This window comes from Pleurodeles waltl, chromosome 5 (genome assembly GCF_031143425.1).
Source record: "Pleurodeles waltl isolate 20211129_DDA chromosome 5, aPleWal1.hap1.20221129, whole genome shotgun sequence".
Lineage (NCBI taxonomy): Eukaryota > Metazoa > Chordata > Amphibia > Caudata > Salamandridae > Pleurodeles > Pleurodeles waltl.
The window spans coordinates 174,115,661-174,135,554 of NC_090444.1; the positions used below are offsets into that span (position 1 = coordinate 174,115,661).

The 19,894-nt window shown below is 45.5% G+C and overlaps 1 protein-coding gene across 3 annotated transcripts in view; it reads left to right on the forward strand.

Annotated features, from left to right (window-relative positions):
* EPRS1 (glutamyl-prolyl-tRNA synthetase 1) overlaps positions 1–19,894 on the forward strand; it is a 488,457-nt gene that overhangs the window by 379,326 nt on the left and 89,237 nt on the right. For all 3 annotated transcript variants that reach the window (XM_069233874.1, XM_069233875.1, XM_069233876.1), the window contains one exon: positions 12,967–13,164. In XM_069233874.1, coding sequence (XP_069089975.1) covers positions 12,967–13,164 — 198 coding nt within the window. The remainder of the gene's footprint in view (positions 1–12,966; positions 13,165–19,894) is intronic.

Sequence of the window (19,894 nt, forward strand, 5' to 3'; positions counted from 1 at the left end):
AAGACACTCCGCTTGCAATGGCAGTCTGCATGAGTTAGCTGAAGGGTGTTTTAGGGTGGCACACTACATGCTGCAGGCCTTGGGGACCCTCTTTGGTACCCATGTCCTAGGTACCTGGGGTACCATTTACTAGGGACTTACAAGGGTGCCAAAAGTATTGCTAATTGGGGAACAATTATACAGTTGTAGAGAATGAGATCTGGCACTGGGGACTTAGATAGCAGGAACCCAGTGTACTTTCTATCGAAATTGCATCCATTACCAGGCCAAAAGTGGGGCTGGAGTGTCAAAAAGTGACATTCTGCTACACTGAATGCTTGGGCAGAGCTTCTAGCTCTAACGTGCAGCTTCAGTGTGGTGTGCATGAGATTTACAGACCTATCCGAGGACATGCAAGTATCGCTCATGGACATGCCTTTCAACGGGTCTTGTCTGTTTTTCAAGAAGGCTGGTTTGGCCCTGAAGTGCTTTAAATAGAGCCTGGCCACAGGGCATTCCTAGGATCTTTCTACTCCTGCTAGGTTATTTCTTCACCAGTTTTGTCACTTTTGAGGATATTCCAGAGGTTTGGTGCACCGGCAGTGCTAAGGTCTACCACGCCCACAACAGGCACCCACTCCAGTCCTTTCAGGACTGATAAGGGACCAATCAGACAAGTTCAGGCCATCAAGGGCAACCAACTTCCCAGTCCCGCTGCCCCTACTGCAGTAGCCCCCAGATTGCTCTAATTTGCATTTAGTAGCACACGACCACCCAGAGAAAGGCAGGATCAGACATTCGCTCCACGAGTGGCAACATATAATATCTATCAGAGGGATCCTTCAGATTGTTAAATCTATGGTTATGCTTTTGAGATCATTAAACCTGTGCCCTCCCTTTCCTATCTGACTCATTGCATCTTCCTCCCTATTATGAGTAGCTTTCAGAAGATCACCAGTCCACCTTGCTTCAAGAGGCACTGGATATTTTGCTCAAGGAGGCTTAGACAGAGTTCAGGTTTGGTGATGGATTTGCATCTTCTGGACTGCGGATGTCATCTTGGAGTGGAGGAGATCAGAGGACTCTGGTTTCCAGGTGAAGCTTAACTCATCAACATGTTGGAAATGTGCACCTTTCACCTGGTGCTGAAAGCCTTCTTTCTGTCCGTCAAGGGGAGGCTGGTTCATGTTCTTGGTACGACCACCATCACCATTTGGTACTGCAACAATCAAGGTGGGGTTGTGTCCTACATCCTGTACAAGGAGTCCGTTTGTCTCTGGCGCATCTTGGCATTTCCTAGTGGCGGACTAATTCAGCCAATGGTGCCCGATGGATCACAAATGTAGATTACATCCTGAGCTTGCACTGGGCATATTCCAGCTAAAGGATGAACCTTGGCTAGATCTTTTCACCACAGTCAAGAGCATTTAATGTCAAAACCTTTGTGCATTGTTATTTTTACAAGTACGCTTTTGTTGCAAAGTATCCCTTTTTGAGTGGTCACCCTCAGTGTTTCATTTATTTTTTTGGGTGGGAAGGGAATTCACCTACTAATATTTTTTTAATAATTTCCTTTTATTGCATTATTTAAAAAAATATAGAGCAAGTGACATTCATATTGAAACAGTAGTTGCCAGTTTTCTCTTTTCTTACATCAACTTCTACAGTTCACACCACCTGGTCTTCAAACATATTAACAACTGGATGTTGCCTTCCTACCCCAGTTTCTTGCTTCTCTTCTGTTAGATTACCTACTTGCAGGCCGGACCTCATCTTTCTGTAGCGAGCAGCCTAGGTGTCTGTGTGTCCAACCCCAAACCTCTCAAACCATAATAGTCTCTTCATCGGCCCTAAATATTATCAAACTTCTTAGGTCAGCCCCTACTAGCGTAGACTGCCCTCACTGCCTCCATACATCGGTCCATTCCAGGGATCCTTCGCTGTTTAATAGGTGCTCTTAGCTATATCTTTTTTGGCTAGCATGAACCCAGGCTGCAAAACAGAAGATGGACCTGCGGGAGTGTGGAATTCCTATAGCCAAAGTCCAGGACATATTGTTTGGGGTCAAGGGCAACAAGCTTTAATGTTTATTTTTGTCCCTGGGACAAGTAAGCCCAACCCCCTGCAGCACAAACCCTTCAGTTGCCAGTTTACAATACCACATTATGGATCAGGAAAGGGCATCATCTGCAGTTAAAGTAACATTTGTGTCCATATGTTAATTCTGTTCAACCTTGTATTTATGGTTCATTAATGCAGAGTCTTTATTAGGGTGAGCACTCCAAGGAACTGTTGTAAGCTCGGACTGCACTAATGTCAGTGGTTCCGGTATAAAAATGTGTGCACACATTTGCAAAGTTTAACAATATAAGGCTATGCATAATGCTCCAAGAATGCTGTCTGGTTTGATGCAGGTATTTGCAGAGGCTTGAAAGAAAGATTGGTTATTCTTTGCTTTCTGAATAAAATATATACAAAAAAATGCAAGTAGGGAAAACACGTTTTGCTAAACTACTGTGAAATTTAGGTATCGTGTTTTTAAAGCATCATTAGTAAAATGTGTTGAAGCATGCTAGTATTTATAATAAAAATAGTCATAATGGAAAAATCTGTGTTACCAATTCCAACAAGGTTATGGGAAACATGAAGATAAGCAAGCATAGGTTCTGACATTGATGGTCAGCTTTTGGTTTTATTCAGTGTGTCTTGTTTTAATATAGTGTTTGTAAAACATTATTGTTATAAGTATTTTGGTCTCAAAAAGCACACCTTACCTCTGTAGTTCAGAGTGTGAACAAAACTATTTTATGTGCCAGTATGCGCCTTGTGAAAAAATAGAATGCTGTCACTCAGAGAAGCCAACTCATAGATTTATTACGAACAAAAGGTCTTGGATAACCAATCAGGTGCCCAAATCTTAAAGAAAATCACACAAGTGCACAAATAGCATATATTCTTGCATTAATGCAGATTTACGACTTTGATTAATTTACAATTTACAGATGTAGGCCAGGAAATCGCACTCCAATAAAATATTTGTGAACTGTATTTTAGCTGGAGCAAATATGCCTGTGTAAATTTGCTCATGCGAAACTCTAAGTGTTTACAAGTTCACTTTCCCTCCAACCACTTTTTCCCCAACCTTGGAGGAAGTTTTACTTCTGCCCTTGTCAGAAGTAAATTTCCAACCTTTCTCTGTATCGGAAAGCATTAGAGACGAGAGAGGTTTGCAGACACATTCCAGCCCTGGAACTATTGCTTACTGCGTCCTCCAGCCTCAGTATGTAGCTCTGCAGAAAGGTGGGAAAAATAAGGAAATTGCTATAGTAGGGATTGAAGTTGCAAGTATTTAAGCCCTATTAGAGTAGTAGCTCTTGCATAATCAGAGCTCTTACATAATGAGATTGCTGCCATAATTTTGCTGTCACACTACGTGGCACCAAAGGCACAAGTGGATTTTTCTTTACAGGACAAGTAGATTTATGAAGCAACTTGTCCCATGGACAAGTACATATATTTTTTTAAACTCCACACCCCTGGGCGCTGGCCTGGGGGCCAACATCGCTTGAGTCAGCCAAGGGAATGAATTGTTTGGTGGGGGGGGGGGGAGAGGGACCAGGGACCAACTCCATGATTGCTTCTATCTCTCTGACGATGGTGACCAAGTATCTCACTATGGGGCAGACATTCAGAGACCATGTGTATTAGTGTTCCCTTGTTCACCCCACAGCGCTGACACTGCAGATTTTAGGCGCTGCCCATCCTATCTACTGGTTCTTGAACTCTGAACACTGGGGCAGTGCTATCCAGTACCTATTCTATGTTCCCTAACTCATGTTGAAAGTGGCCTAAAACCTGATTGGCACATTTTAGTTTAAAACCATAGTACCTGTTGCAGAAATACACCCAAGGCATGGACATTTAAATGCTACTTGTGGACTGCAGCACCTATTGTGCCATCTACTACAGAGCAACTAAAAGAAATGGCTTTTGGCCAACCCTCTGTAGCCTCACTTTAGTAGATTGAACCCTGCTGCTTAGACTGGTCACCATTTTGCCAGGCAGGAAAACCTGATTTAAAATATTATGTCACTTCTAAGTTTGCCCTGCTTGCCCACGAGCTAGGATGCATAATATTTGAGTGGAACATGTGCAACATTGGAAGTGCCATGATCCCCCAGAGGCAAAGCTCAAAGTGACATTGTTACTGGTCAGGCAGTGGCTGGTGCATAGTAAAAGTATTGTGTTGAGTAAACTACAGCTTTGACGTGGTTCTACAAGGTTTGCTTTCCCACCCTTTGGTGATGCAGGTGAACTCAGGTCAGTGCGCTAGTGCTGAATGTGAAAGATGGTTTATTGTAGCCCCGGTGAACTCCACCAAAAACATTGTGGTAGTAGAGTTTTTGCTTTCTTTAAATCCCTGCAACAGCATCAGGGTCACTGTGGTACCAAAAAGAAACCTATTACACACACTACATTAAGAAGAATAGACATTTTCAACTAAAAGCATTTATTACATGAGGGCAAACCTGTTTCTGAGCACATCTCAAATAACCATACAAGATATCATAAAAACAGCAAGCAGGCATGATATGAACAACAAGAATAAAATGAACATTTCTAACATGATTTAAAAGTAATCTGAAACATAACACCCTAAAACCTAGTTCTTTGTGCTACACTAAGATCATGTAAAGTAGAGCATTCTGCAGTCTACATTTTCTTAGAGAGATGCGACATACTGCATACCTTTTTGACAGCAAGGGCTGTTGTGATCAGCGGAGGTGTGAAAGCAGTGATCCCTGTGAAGGGCAAATAGGTGAAGCAGTAGCGGCCTTCCTGCAGTTCTCAACTTTACCAGCATCAGGTGAGATGTAAAATCTTCGAAGGGTAATAGCAGTAGGTGCTATAATGTGAGCAAAGGACCCCTCCTCAGAGGTGGTCAAGTGGCTGGCCATACTAAATCGTATCAGAGATGGGAATTTTTGACGTACGTTTAGGAATGTCTGACCAACATTATCTGCATCAAGGTGTGTCTCTCAGGCGTTTACTTATGAACATATAAGGTACAAGGACGTCAATTCAGACTACACTATTTTGACTATATATCTGTTTTTGTTATTTGAATTTGATATGGAGACACTTGTCTCAGACTGTCGCATGAGGTGTTATATCTGTCTTTAACTGAATGACTTGACACTTTCATGGTTCCTAGAAAGATGAGGTCAGATGACATCTGCGTCAGTGACAGACATGACAATGATTTTGCATAGATCGGGAAAGATGGTGACTTAAAGTTCCTGAGATGGAGTTGAGGCTATTCTAAAATGAAGTCGCACTAAAATGTTTGACCCGTACCAGTTGGTATTTAATAAATATCCAATATAATAGTAAAGTTGAATTTTTATCAGATCTATGGAAAATGCAACTCTTAGAAAACTACCTTGGCCCTACTGAAATCTGATCAAGGCTAATTTGCAATAGCTCTCCAGCACCTGCCCAGCAGGTGCTTGGTCTGAATAAGGTGTGAAAACTGCTCCCAAAGTGGAAACAATGGGCCCAGGAACTTAATTAACTTAGAGGCCTTCATTATCACAACTTATCTTAGGTGAATTGTGGAAAGCCCTTGCATTATTCCCAGAGAGTCACTATGGGATTGCTTGAGGTAAGACGACCAAACTACTAAAAAAGGTAGTATGGTTGCCCCTGGGAACTTTTATCCCATGGTTAGGGGAGTGTCCAAGAGTCTCACTCCTCACCCAGAGGCTGGTGAAACTTGCAAAGCTGGTTCCGCACTCAGCCTTCCTCAGAATACTATTTGGGCCAGTGGCAGAGCAAAAGAGGAGAGGGCCTGCTGTCTAAGACCTTTGAGGAGCTCTGAGGTACTGGACCTGCACCCTTGTTGTAAGGAAATGCCTCCTTGGCATGGTTACCCCCTGACTTTTTGCCTTTGCTGATGTTATGTTTTGAATTGAAAGTGTGCTGAGGCCTGCTAACCAGGCCCCAGCACCAGTGTTTTTTCCCTAACCTGTACTTTTGATTCCACAATTGGCACACCCTGGCATCCAGGTACGTCCCTTGTAACTGGTACCTCTGGTACCAAGGGCCCTGATGCCAGGGAAGGTCTCTAAGGGCTGCAGCATGTCTTATGCCACCCTGGAGACCCCTCACTCAGCACACACACACTGCTTGCCAGCTTGTGTGTGCTGGTGAGAACAAAACGAGTAAGTCGACATGGCACTCCCCTCAGGGTGCCATGCCAGCCTCTCACTGCCTATGCAGGTATAGATAAGTCACCCCTCTAGTAGGCCTTACAGCCCTAAGGCAGGGTGCACTATACCATAGGTGAGGGCACCAGTGCATGAGCACTGTGCCCCTACAGTGTCTAAGCAATACCTTAGACATTGTAAGTGCAGGGTAGCCATAAGAGTATATGGTCTGGGAGTCTGTTTTACACGAACTCCACAGCACCATAATGGCTACACTGAAAACTGGGAAGTTTGGTATCAAACTTCTCAGCACAATAAATGCACACTGATGCCAGTGTACATTTTATTGTAAAATACACCACAGAGGGCACCTTAGAGGTGCCCCCTGAAACTTAACCGACTATCTGTGTAGGCTGACTGGTTCCAGCAGCCTGCCACACTAGACATGTTGCTGGCCCCATGGGGAGAGTGCCTTTGTCACTCTGAGGCCAGTAACAAAGCCTGCACTGGGTGGAGATGCTAACACCTCCCCCAGGCAGGAGCTGTAACACCTGGCGGTGAGCCTCAAAGGCTCACCCCTTTGTCACAGCACCGCAGGACACTCCAGCTTAGTGGAGTTGCCCGCCCCCTCCGGCCGCGGCCCCCACTTTTGGCGGCAAGGCTGGAGGAAACAAAGAAAACAACAAGGAGGAGTCACTGGCCAGTCAGGACAGCCCCTAAGGTGTCCTGAGCTGAGGTGACTCTAACTTTTAGAAATCCTCCATCTTGCAAATGGAGGATTCCCCCAATAGGATTAGGGATGTGACCCCCTCCCCTTGGGAGGAGGCACAAAGAGGGTGTACTCACCCTCAGGGCTAGTAGCCATTGGCTACTAACCCCCCAGACCTAAACACGCCCTTAAATTTAGTATTTAAGGGCTCCCCTGAACCTAAGAATTTAGATTCCTGCAACTAACAAGAAGAAGGACTGCTGAGCTGAAAAACCCCTGCAGAGGAAGAACAGAAGACACCAACTGCCTTGGCCCCAGACTCACCGGCCTGTCTCCTGCCTTCCAAAGAAACCTGCTCCAGCGACGCTTTCCAAGGGACCAGCGACCTCTGAATCCTCTGAGGACTGCCCTGCTTCGAAAAAGACAAACTCCCGAGGACAGCGGCACTGCTCCAAAAGAACTGCAACTTTGTTACAAGGAGCAGATTTAAAGACCCCTGCAACTCCCCGCAAGAAGCGTGAGACTTGCAACACTGCACCCGGTGACCCCGACTCGACTGGTGAAGAACAACCAACTCAGGGAGGACCCTCCGGCGACTCTACGACTGTGAGTAACCAAAGTTGTCCCCCCTGAGCCCCCACAGCGACGCCTGCAGAGGGAATCCCCAGGCTCCCCCTGACCGCGACTGTCTGAACTCCATTTCCCGACGGCTGGAAAAGACCCTGCACCCGCAGCCCCCAGCCCCTAAAGAAACGGAATTTCTGTGCAGGAGTGACCCCCAGGAGGCCCTCTCCCTTGCCCAGGTGGTGGCTACCCCGAGGAGCCCCCCCCCCCCCTTGCCTGCCTGCATCGCTGAAGAGACCCCTTGGTCTCCCATTTAAAGCTAAAGGAAACCCGACGCTTGTTTGCACATTGCTCCCGGCCGCCCCCGCGCTGCTGAGGGTGTACTTTCTGTGTGGACTTGTGTCCCCCCCGGTGCCCTACAAAACCCCCCTGGTCTGCCCTCCGAAGACGCGGGTACTTACCTGCTGGCAGACTGGAACCGGGGCACCCCCTTCTCTCCATTGAAGCCTATGTGTTTTGGGCACCTCTTTGACCTTTGCACCTGACCGGCCCTGAGCTGCTGGTGTGATAACTTTGGGGTTGCTCTGAACCCCCAACGGTGGGCTACCTTGGACCAAAAACTGAAACCTGTAAGTGACTTACTTACCTGTTAAAACTAACAATAACTTACCTCCCCCAGGAACTGTGAAAATTGCACTGTGTCCACTTTTAAAACAGCTTATTGTGTTTTATGTAAAAAGTATACATGCTAAAGTAATGATTCAAAGTTCCTAGAGTACTTACCTGCAATACCTTTCAAATGAGATATTACATGTAAAATTTGAACCTGTGGTTCTTAAAATAAACTAAGAAAAGATATTTTTCTATAACAAAACCTATTGGCTGGATTTGTCTCTGAGTGTGTGTTCCTCATTTATTGCCTGTGTGTATGTACAACAAATGCTTAACACTACTCCTTGGATAAGCCTACTGCTCGACCACACTACCACAAAATGGAGCATTAGTATTATCTCTTTTTACCACTATTTTACCTCTAAGGGGAACCCTTGGACTCTGTGCATGCTATTCCTTACTTTGAAATAGCACATACAGAGCCAACTTCCTACACTTGTATACCCAGGATGAAGAAGTGGACTCAAGGGTCAGCTGGCTCACCTCCTTTGTGGCTACAGGGACACAAAAAGCTTCAGGAGACCTTTCACCTAGAATTCCCAGCTGATCAGTGTCAACTGGAACATGAACTGGGCTTTACTTATGGCCTCCGTTTAGCACTGTGAGAGTCTCTGGGTGCAACCCATTGAGGTCCTTGGTGACTTAAAAGTGTACTTCTCTGGGTGCTTGGGCACTAGGAAAATGTTCTGAAAACATTTGCAATAGAGCCAAAGAGACCTACAACAAAATGGTAGTTCCACAGCTTCAGACTGAATATCGTTATCGTCCCTGTAAATACTCTAGCAACTCTGAAATATTACTAAGTTCATTTTGTTTTGGGTCTTTTCAAACAAAAAATTCAAACTCTTCAGATCCTTAGTGGGACAAGCCTGCGGCAGGTAGCTGACCATCATTTTCACTGCAAAAGCTACAATTCCAGCTGGAGACAACTTTTCAATTAAAGAGAAAAATGCAAGTCCCTTTTTGGATTAGGACTTTGGAACATTTTTAGAACTGTTTGACTTCCAGACTTTCACAAGGACCAATCTACTTGGTGTTTACCAACAAGGGCTCAAATTGCCCCAAGGTCCTAGTCTTCCGCATCTATAGAGTACTATTTGCGCTTGGTGTTTTTTGGTGTTATTTTATCTTAAATCTTAAAAAAATCATATCCCCTGTTCTTATTGATTTTTGTTGTTGTTTTGGTCTTATTTTACTCATACGATTTTCTCCTTATTTGCAAATTGTTTATGGAATTGTATTGTTTTTGTGACATTTTATACTGTAAATGCACTGCTTCAATACTTTGCATAGTGCCTTTGATTTAAGCCTAACTGCTTTAAGTTACCAGGGATTAAGTACAGGTTTATTTCATTTTAGTGATGTCCAGTAGGTAGTGGCCTTATCCTTTGAGGTGGACACCTGCTGGCACCAACTTTTTATGAGCAGAAACAGTGCTGTTTAAAGTCTACCAGATTTAGTCTGGTGCCTGGGGTTTTCTAAAAGGGAGGAATCTGTAGTTAGTGCCCAGTGGAAAGAACATTATTAACAGTCAGGAACATGCTCTTCTAAAGTGCTAGTTTTTTCCTAGTCAAAATGGAGAGCAAGACCTATAACCGTTTTAATACACACACACACACATACACACTGAATAATAGATAGGTAGAGCATATAATGTAACTGGTCCCAAACAGATGGCATCCACATAATTGTTTTTGTAATTAATAGTGTTTGGACTAATAGTCAACATTTTGGGCATAATGGTATTAGTTTTCAGACCAAGGAAATATATATTTTTTTCCTATAGAATGGTTAACTCTATCCTGGAGTTCACATCCATGTTCCAGGGAGTAATACCATGCTGTCTGCATTCAAATTAAGCTCAATAGGGCTTGACCGTGTCGTTATAGGGTATCAACATCCTTTCTTAAGAAAATTCTCTTCTCTTAACCTACATTTGTCTATCAGACAGAATAGTTTTAACTTCAACCCATCTTTGTAATTAACCGAACAGAATATTGCTGAAAAGCATAATAGAAGAAAGAAAACGGGACATAACATGTATGGTCGCCCTGATTCACCTTTCTTGAGAATGGGAACAATAATAGAGCATTATCGAAATTGGGAGTGAAATGGTTACCTTGTTGCAGTATTCGAAGCTCAGTTAGCAAAAAGCCCAAACTAGCAGCAGAGCCCAAACAACCGAATGTAAGGTCAATGTAAGGATTCTTATTCGTTTTTGAGGAATAAAGGGCTATCTTGATCTTTGCCATTGAAGAAACAATGTTCCATGTAGGAAAGTGCCTCCTTTCCACATCGTTACCCCCACGTTTTACCTGGTACATGATTTGATTTCGACTGAAAGTGCAGTGCATTCCTGCTAACCAGGTCCCCAGTGCCAGATCCCTTTCTCAAATTTGTACAGTTGCTTCCCCAGTTGGCAACCCCATTAGCACCTTCTGTAAGTCTCTAGTAAATAGTACTCCTGGTATCTAGTGCCGGAGGTGCTAAACAGGGTTCCTAAGGGCTGCAGCATGAATTGTCACCCTAAGGGACTAAGCACATGCCCGGCTGCCACTGCAGACTGTGTCTTGGTGCAGACAAAAGTAAAAACATAACATGGCACACAAGTCTGTTCCATATCCCCTAACACTGCATGCATTATATGTAAGTCACCACTACAGCAGGCCTTACAGCCCTAAGGCAGGGTGCATTACATTACATGTGAGGGCATATCTGCAAGAGCAGATATCCCCCGGCTATGTCTTTGTCAATTCGCATACATAGTAAGTGGCCAGGAAAGCCATTTTAAATGCATGTGCTGGACGGTGTTCAATACAAGTTCCCCAGCTACATGATGGCTTCTCTAAAGATAGGAATGTTTGGTATGAAACATCTCGTATTGATAAGCCCACACTGATTCCAGTGATGGATTTATCAGTACATGCACCCAGAGGGCACATTAGAGGTGCCCCCTAGCAACCTACCAGCCTCTGGTGTGCTTGCTGAGTACTATGAGCCAGCCTGCCATCACCAGATATAATTGTGACCTAGGGTGAGAGCCCCTGCTCTGACAGTCAGCTACAGAACCTGGTATGGGAGGGGTTTTACACCCCTCTCCCCCCCCCCCCCCAGCCCTCCTAACAAGATAATCGGCAAATCTACATTCCAAGGCGGGAAACTTCAAAGAAGGGAGATGCTGATCCCTGCCCACCGCCCCACCTCAGGGCCCATTTGGCACCTGGACTGGTGGGAAATCTAGTATTCAGAGAGGTGTGTCCACCCCTCATGTGAGTCCCACCCGTAAGACGAGCTTCCTGATATGGACACTAGATTTCAGAATCTGCCATCTTGGTGGTGGCAGATTTAGGAATACTGGGACAGTGTTATGCCCACTTCCCTTCCCACAGGACATGGTCGTATATTTGTGTTCTAGTGACCCCAAGCGTATGTAGCCCATTGGCTACTACCCTACACTCCCCATAATGTCCCTCAGTTCAGTATTTAGTGGAGCCCTTGGCACCAGAGAAGTAGATCCTGATAACCTAAAAAGCCCAAGGACACAGAAGAGCCGTGAAAGCATAAGAGGCAAAGAAGCAGCTGACCTGGTATCCACCCCACTGGCCTGTCTGCATCCCTCATCAAAATCAGCACCAGAGTCGCCCCCTCCTGCAGCTGAGACTCCAGAAACCTGGGAGGACTGCCTGTCTTCAATAAAGGCACAGGACCCCCACCGACCCCCCCACCCAAAATGAACAGCAGAGATGTTCTCCATCAAACTTCAAAAGAAGAGACTCTGAAGCCTCTAGAACAGCCGAAACCCGACACCTGAAACCTCTATTGATCCTGCTGTCTCTGACCAGAGTTGAAGTTATCACTGGTGCCAGCAAGGTTCCCCAGCCCTCCAGAGTCTGTCCATAATGGTTTCACCCCTCCTGGACTCCCTGACGACACCTGCTGCCTCAGCATGCAGACCTGCTTCTACCACGACCGTACAGGTGAGAAAAACCTGATGCAACACAAAAGGATGATGGACGGAGTGCTGAACAATGCAAACACTCACCCCCAGTCACAGATCTGGGTTTAATCCATCGTTCTTTTGCTCACCATGCCACCACAGTTTGAACCCAACCATATGCAAATCAGTCTTGACCCTCTCCCTCATGGGAACAGTCCAACCCGAACTGCCAAGCCAGGTCCTCACTGGACTGGAAACAAGCATCCTGGGACCAGTTTCAGGGTTTCACCCTTCATCAGCCAGGCTAGCTTGAATCCAGTGGCACAGTGAGCAAGGGACCCATGTCTGGGCATACCCTTCCCACTTGGGGCAACTTTAGCTTTTGTTGCTTTTGTTGTTTTATTGGGTTATTTGATACACCACATAAAGAGTGAGCTTCCTACGGTCCCTAAGAAATATTGACCGATTGGCCCAGGTTCTTTATTACTACAAAAATATAGAACTTTCTAATAATTTACACAGCTTCCCAATCAGCAGATCATGTAGTGCTTACGTTTAGGAATTCATAAGATAGATTTTCCACCTCGTTATTTTTTTAAGTTTGATAAGGATTCCAACAAAGATCAACTTTTTTTATTTTAAATATATACCTGATGGAAGTGTGGTTCGCAGTGAAGGCAAATTAAACGTCTTAAAGGAGCATGGAATTCTATTTTTTCGTCTATGCCCAAGTAATTGTTCCATGAACCAACATACTGCAGTTGAATCATGGTGTATTTGCCTGGTCGCGTATTTAGCCTTAAATGCTATGCAGTAAGTTTTGTCCATGCACACAGGATTTAAGTGCTTCAGCGCTGAAAGCTTTGCTAACTGAATGATTCCTTTATTCTCTCCAGGGAGCAACATCACATCATCTGGGCCAAAATTTTTCAAAAATGTTTGAAATCGTTTTTGAAGATCCCAAGACACCGGGTGAAAAACAGTATGCCTTTCAGAATTCTTGGGGTCTCACAACTCGGACAATTGGGGTAGTGACCATGGTGCATGGAGACAATATGGGCCTTGTTTTACCTCCTAGAGTGGCTTCTGTCCAGGTAAATGCTGTGTTTTGGCATTTTTTGTTTCCCATTTGTATGAGAAGCTGTTTTGTGCAAAGTTGTGTTCTAATTTAGGCATGTTAAAGGGGCTATAGTGTTGCACATATATTTTATACTTGATTTCTGTTTCGATTGCCTCTTCTATTTCTTGACTGTTTGCTTTAAATTTTAATGAAATCCCAGTACAGCTAAACCACCAAAAACTATTGAATGAACCTTTGAGGTTTTTAGATCCTCATATTAACAAAATGGTTCTCTTTTTTTTTTTTACTAGCCCTGTTACCACGACCATTTATAATATCTCTGCTGCTGGAAAATTCACTGTCAAGTTATGGGAGAAAGGTTCTGTCTTAATGTTAGCATCAGTTTTTCCAAAACCGAACATTTGACAGAGTTAGATAGTTTCAATTTGTGAAACATTTGATCCCTTTCGGTAGCATAGCCTTTTGTAGCGCAGTAGGCCCCATAAATAATGTGTGTAATGAAGCAGACAACAATGTAGTTAAAGAAATTAAGACATAAAGGCGCTCAGCTAAAGAGAAAAATCAAACAAAGGAAAAAAACTGATTTAACGTTAAGTAGTTAATCAAAATAGTAATTGTTTCAAAAGCAACAATCCAAATGTATGTTTTTTCAACTGTAAACAAGTTTGACTACTGCATCAGGAATATTCACAAAGGAACCTCAGTAAAACAATGTTCAGAGCCCAGGTGCACTGGTGGTGAGTGATAAGCTGGGTGCTTCATGCTGCTTTCAGGATTGATGCCGCTGGTTTTCAGATGTAAGCGGTCAGTCCCGCACTAGTAGTGGCTTCTAAGACTTACAGATAAGGTGCACAAAAAGGTTTCTTATTTTTAGTGTTTCAGGCTCTTTTGTCAAAACATTGAACAGTTGCTGCAGAAACATTTCACATACGAAATGTAGAAACAAAAAGGCCTAAATGGCTAACAGTGGGAGGCAGATGAAAGAATATCTTTACAGAGGTTGAAAGGAATGTGGCAGTTGCACAGAATTCCAGGCTTGGGGACAAGGCCCCAAAAGGTGAAGGAGTACGGCAGAGGAGATTCAAAGGAAGGGGACAAACAGAATCTGAGAGGCAGAATGAAGGTTGTTGGCAGGTACATACAGAAGAAAATAAATGAATACGAGGGGAAGTTAAACTATGGGTGCTGGTGCAACAAAATGGGCCTTGTTTATTTTGTTTCACAGAGATGTGCTTTGATACTGTGGACCTTCAAAACTGTTGTAAATTTGCTGGTTTTTGCGTTATGAAGGGGCTCAACAGTGTGACACAAAATGGTGGCCTACTTTGCACTGGACTGCTCATCACCATCTCAGACATTCCACCCTGCACAGTCTCCTTGCTCCACTCTCTGAAACACATTCACCTGGAAAAGTGAGCAAGGTCTCCAGCCTAATTCTTTTCTCATAAGTGTAGATTTATCCTGTGTGGATTAAATTCATCCATCCCATTTCCTGTGTTTTGACCTTGTGTCTCAGCAACAGGAGCAGAGAGCCTCCAAAAGTAGGATAACACCAATTCAATCCTCTAAATATAATCAGGCATTAGTTTGTAATCCTTGATTTAGTAGGTCAGGAGAATAGAGTGGGGATTGCTCGTGATTTAGTAGGATCAAAGATTGGCAGCAGGGATGCATTGCTTGCAGGTACCTTAAAGTCTATCTAACATTAAGAAGCAGCAAGTGTCGCCGAATCCTGCAATAAAAGCAGTGTTTAATTTACCAAGTAATTCCTCATTTTTTAAAAAAAAAAATTTGTTTTAAATTGTAATATGAATCTTTTCTGAATTCATATGCTAGGCTTTATTCCGCCTTCTAGTGGTTGCGTCCCGAATTCTTCTGTTAGAATATTTATTTATTTTTTTGCTCTGCTGGGTGTTGTAAACCATTTAATGTGGTAGGTCCTTCCCCCAAGACATCATATGTCTGCCCAAGAAGCCAGTTTGCTTGGTCACCCTCTTCAAATCATTTTTCCCACCATTAATACTTTCAAAGAAGACTATGCCTTTTTAGTGAATTTTTGGAGCAAGAACAACAAAGAACACCACCCGATACTATGACTTTGAATGAAGAGACAGTCTTCCACAGACAAAGCACAACCGTCGAAATCAGCTTTAAACACAAGGGTCAGAGAATAAAGGTAGGGATGGAGGATACTTCCTTAAAGGTTTGCCCACAGTGCCACTATATATATATGTTCGATGGCATATGTAGCTGCAGATACACATGCTGTGCATTATCCTGCCATCTATTGTTGGGCTCGGAATGTTACAAGTTGTTTTTCTTCGAAGAAGTCTTTTCGAGTCACGAGACCAAGGGACTTCTCCCTTTCGGCTCCATTGCGCATGGGCGTTGTAAGGAAATGCCTCCTTGGCATGGTTACCCCCCTGACTTTTTGCCTTTGCTGATGCCAAGTTATGATTTGAAAGTGACGCGTTCCACAGGGTCCAGCGACCTCTGAAGCCTCAGAGGACTACCCTGCATCTAGAAAGGACCAAGAACTCCCGAGGACAGCGGCTCTGTTCCACAAAGACTGCAACTTTACAACAAAGAAGCAACTTTGAAACAACACACGTTTCCCGCTGGAAGCGTGAGACTTTGCACTCTGCACCCGACGCCCCCGGCTCGACTTGTGGAGAACAAACACCACAGGGAGGACTACCCGGCGACTACGAGACCGTGAGTAGCCAGAGTTGACCCCCCTGAGCCCCCACAGCGATGCCTGCAGAGGGAACCCCGAGGCTCCCCCTGACCGCGACTGCCTGCTTCAAAGACCCGACGCCTGGTAAAGGCACTGCACCCGCAGCCCCCAGGACCTGAAGGATCCGACCTCCAGTGCAGGAGCGACCCCCAGGTGGCCCTCTCCCTTGCCCAGGTGGTGGCTACCCCGAGGAGCCCCCCCTTGCCTGCCTGCATCGCTGAAGAGACCCCTTGGTCTCCCATTGAAACCTATTGTGAACCCAACGCCTATTTGCACACTGCACCCAGCCGCCCCCGTGCCACTGAGGGTGTACTTTTTGTGCTGACTTGTGTCCCCCCTGCTGCCCTACAAACACCCCCCCTCCCCCCCCCCCCCGGTCTGCCCTCCGAAGATGCGGGTACTTACCTGCTGGCAGACTGGAACCGGCCCCCATACCAACCCTCTCCTTCCCCCCCCCCTCTCCATTGAAGCCTATGCGTTTTGGCCACCACTTTGACCTCTGCACCTGACCGGCCCTGAGCTGCTGGTGTGGTAACTTTGGGGCTGCTCTGAACCCCCAACGGTGGGCTACCTTGGACCCAATTTTTAACCCCGTAGGTGGTTTACTTACCTGCAAAACTAACAAACACTTACCTCCCCCAGGAACTGTTGAAAATTGCATTGTCTAGTTTTAAAATAGCTATTTGCCATTTGTGTGAAAACTGTATATGCTATTTTGCTAATTCAAAGTTCCTAAGTGAAATACCTTTCATTTAAAGTATTACTTGTAAATCTTGAACCTGTGGTTCTTAAAATAAACTAAGAAAATATATGTTCGATGACATCTGTCGCTGTAGATACACATGGTATGCATGAGCTCGCCATCTGGTGTTGGGTCGGAGTGTTACAAGTTGTTTTTCTTCGAAGAAGTGTTTTCGAGTCACGGGACCGAGTGACTCCTCCTTCTGTGCTCATTGCGCATGGGCGTCGACTCCATCTTCGATTGTTTTCTTTCCGCCATCGGGTTCGGACGTGTTCCTGTCGCTCCGGGTTTCGGAACGGAAAGATAGCTGAAAACGGAAGATTTTCGACGGTATCGTTGCGATCCGGTTCAAGATAGACACATACGACGACGCGTTGAACATTGAAGCGCTTCGGTGCCCTTCGGGGTAGATTTCGGCACCCCGGCGGGGCCTAGTCGGCCCGACCGCGTGGAGAACAACGCCGATGGAACGGACCCCATTTCGATTCTGCCCCGAATGCCACAACAAATATCCTTATACGGACCTACACTCGGTCTGTAACCTGTGCCTGTCACCCGAGCACAGCGAAGAATCCTGTGAGGCCTGTCGGGCGTTCCGGTCCCGAAAAACTCTGCGCGACCGTCGAGCGAGAAGACTGCAGATGGCGTCCACGCCAAAGGAGCGTCGACAGTTCGAGACAGAAGAGGAACAGGAGGAATCCTTTTCCATCCAGGATTCAGACTCCGACGAGCTAGACTCTACAAAAACTGTGAGTAAGACGTCGAGATCAGAACTTAAAAAAGGAAAGAAGGCCCAGGGGACGCCACTGCCAACCGGCCATGGCTCCACCCAAATTCTCGGTGACCAACAATCGGCACCGAAAAAGGCCCATTCAGTGTCGAGATCGTCCGACTTCGGTCGAGACACCGGCACGCAGCCTCCTCGGGACCGAGAGAGTGCTAAACAGAAGCATCGACACCGAGAGTTCGGTGTCGACACGGATCGACGCCGAGACAGTGGCGCCGAAAACCATAGAGGCCAAGAAATTTCGGCACAGAAAAAGAGGAAGGTTACCTCGGAGCCGAAAAAACAATCAACAGGGTTTTCGGAGCCGAAAAAAGCGACATCAGACCCTGTTTCAGGCTCCTATACTGAAGAGCATTCTATGTCTTCACAAATGAAGAAACATAGATTTGAACAAGAACTGCAATCCACTGACGTGGATCACACGCAAAAGCGTATCTTTATTCAGCAGGGGACTGGAAAGATCAGTACCCTTCCACCTGTCAAACGAAAGAGAACGCTTCAGTTTACTCCTCAGCAACAAACAGCACAAAAGGTAACACCTCCTCCCTCGCCTCCACCTGTAACTCCGGCTTCGCCAACTTACACCCCGTCACATTCACCAGCTCACACCGCCATGAGCCACGATGACCAAGATCAGGATGCGTGGGACTTGTACGACGCACCAGTGTCTGATAACAGCCCAGACACATACCCAACTAGGCCATCACCACCGGAAGACAGCACAGCCTACTCACAAGTGGTGGCTAGAGCAGCACTATTCCATAATGTGGAACTACACTCGGAACAAGTAGAGGATGATTTTTTATTTAACACCCTCTCTTCAACCCACAGCTCCTACCAAAGCCTGCCGATGCTCCCAGGCATGCTACGCCATGCAAAGGACATTTTCAAGGAGCCAGTTAAAAGTAGGGCAGGGACGCCTAGGGTGGACAAAAAGTATAAGGCGCCTCCTACGGACCCTGTATTCATCACCTCTCAGCTGCCACCAGATTCTGTGGTGGTAGGGGCTGCCAGAAAACGGGCAAATTCACACACTTCTGGGGATGCACCTCCCCCAGATAAAGAAAGCAGGAAGTTCGATGCAGCCGGGAAGAGGGTTGCTGTCCAAGCAGCAAACCAGTGGCGCATCGCAAATTCACAAGCGCTGCTAGCGCGATACGACAGAGCCCACTGGGATGAGATGCAGCATCTCATTGAACATCTCCCAAAAGATCTGCAAAAAAGAGCAAAACAGGTTGTTGAGGAGGGTCAAAACATTTCCAACAATCAAATACGCTCCTCCATGGATGCAGCAGACACGGCCGCAAGGACCATTAATACGTCGGTTACCATCCGTAGGCACGCATGGCTCAGAACGTCTGGATTCAAGCCAGAAATTCAGCAGGCAGTGCTTAACATGCCAGTAAACAAAAAACTTCTGTTCGGTCCGGAGGTCGACACAGCCATAGAAAAGCTCAAGAAGGACACTGACACTGCCAAGGCCATGGGCGCACTACTCCCCGCAGAGCAGAGGATCTTATAACACCTTCCGCAAAACACCTTTTAGAGGAGGGTTTCGGGGTCAGGCCACACAAGCTAGCACCTCACAGTCCGCACCGCCCACCTACCAGGGACAGTACAGGGGAGGTTTTCGGGGCCAGTATAGAGGGGGGCAATTCCCTAGGAATAGAGGAAGATTTCAAAGCCCCAAAACCACTACCAACAAGCAGTGACTCACACGTCACTCACCCCTCCCACACAACACCAGTGGGGGGGAGGATACGTCAATATTACGAAGCATGGGACAAAATAACTACAGACACATGGGTCCTAGCAATTATCCAACATGGTTATTGCATAGAATTCCTGCAATTCCCTCCAGACATACCACCAAAATCACAAAATTTATCAAAATACCATTCACAGCTTCTAGAGATAGAAGTTCAAGCACTACTGCAAAAAAATGCAATAGAATTAGTACCAAGCACACAAATAAACACAGGAGTTTATTCACTGTACTTCTTGATCCCAAAAAAGGACGAAACACTGAGACCAATTCTAGACCTCAGAGTAGTAAACACTTTCATCAAATCAGACCACTTTCACATGGTCACACTACAAGAAGTGTTACCATTGCTCAAAAAACACAACTACATGACAACCCTAGACCTCAAGGACGCATATTTCCATATACCAATACATCAATCACACAGGAAATATCTAAGGTTTGTATTCAAAGGAATACATTACCAATTCAAAGTATTGCCTTTTGGTTTAACAACCGCTCCAAGAGTATTCACAAAATGCCTAGCAGTAGTCGCTGCACACATCAGAAGGCAGCAAATACATGTGTTCCCGTATCTAGACGACTGGCTAATCAAAACCAGTTCGCTCACACAATGCTCAAACCACACAAATCAAGTCATACAAACCCTCTACAAACTAGGGTTCACCGTCAACTTTGCAAAATCAAACATTCTGCCAAGCAAAGTACAGCA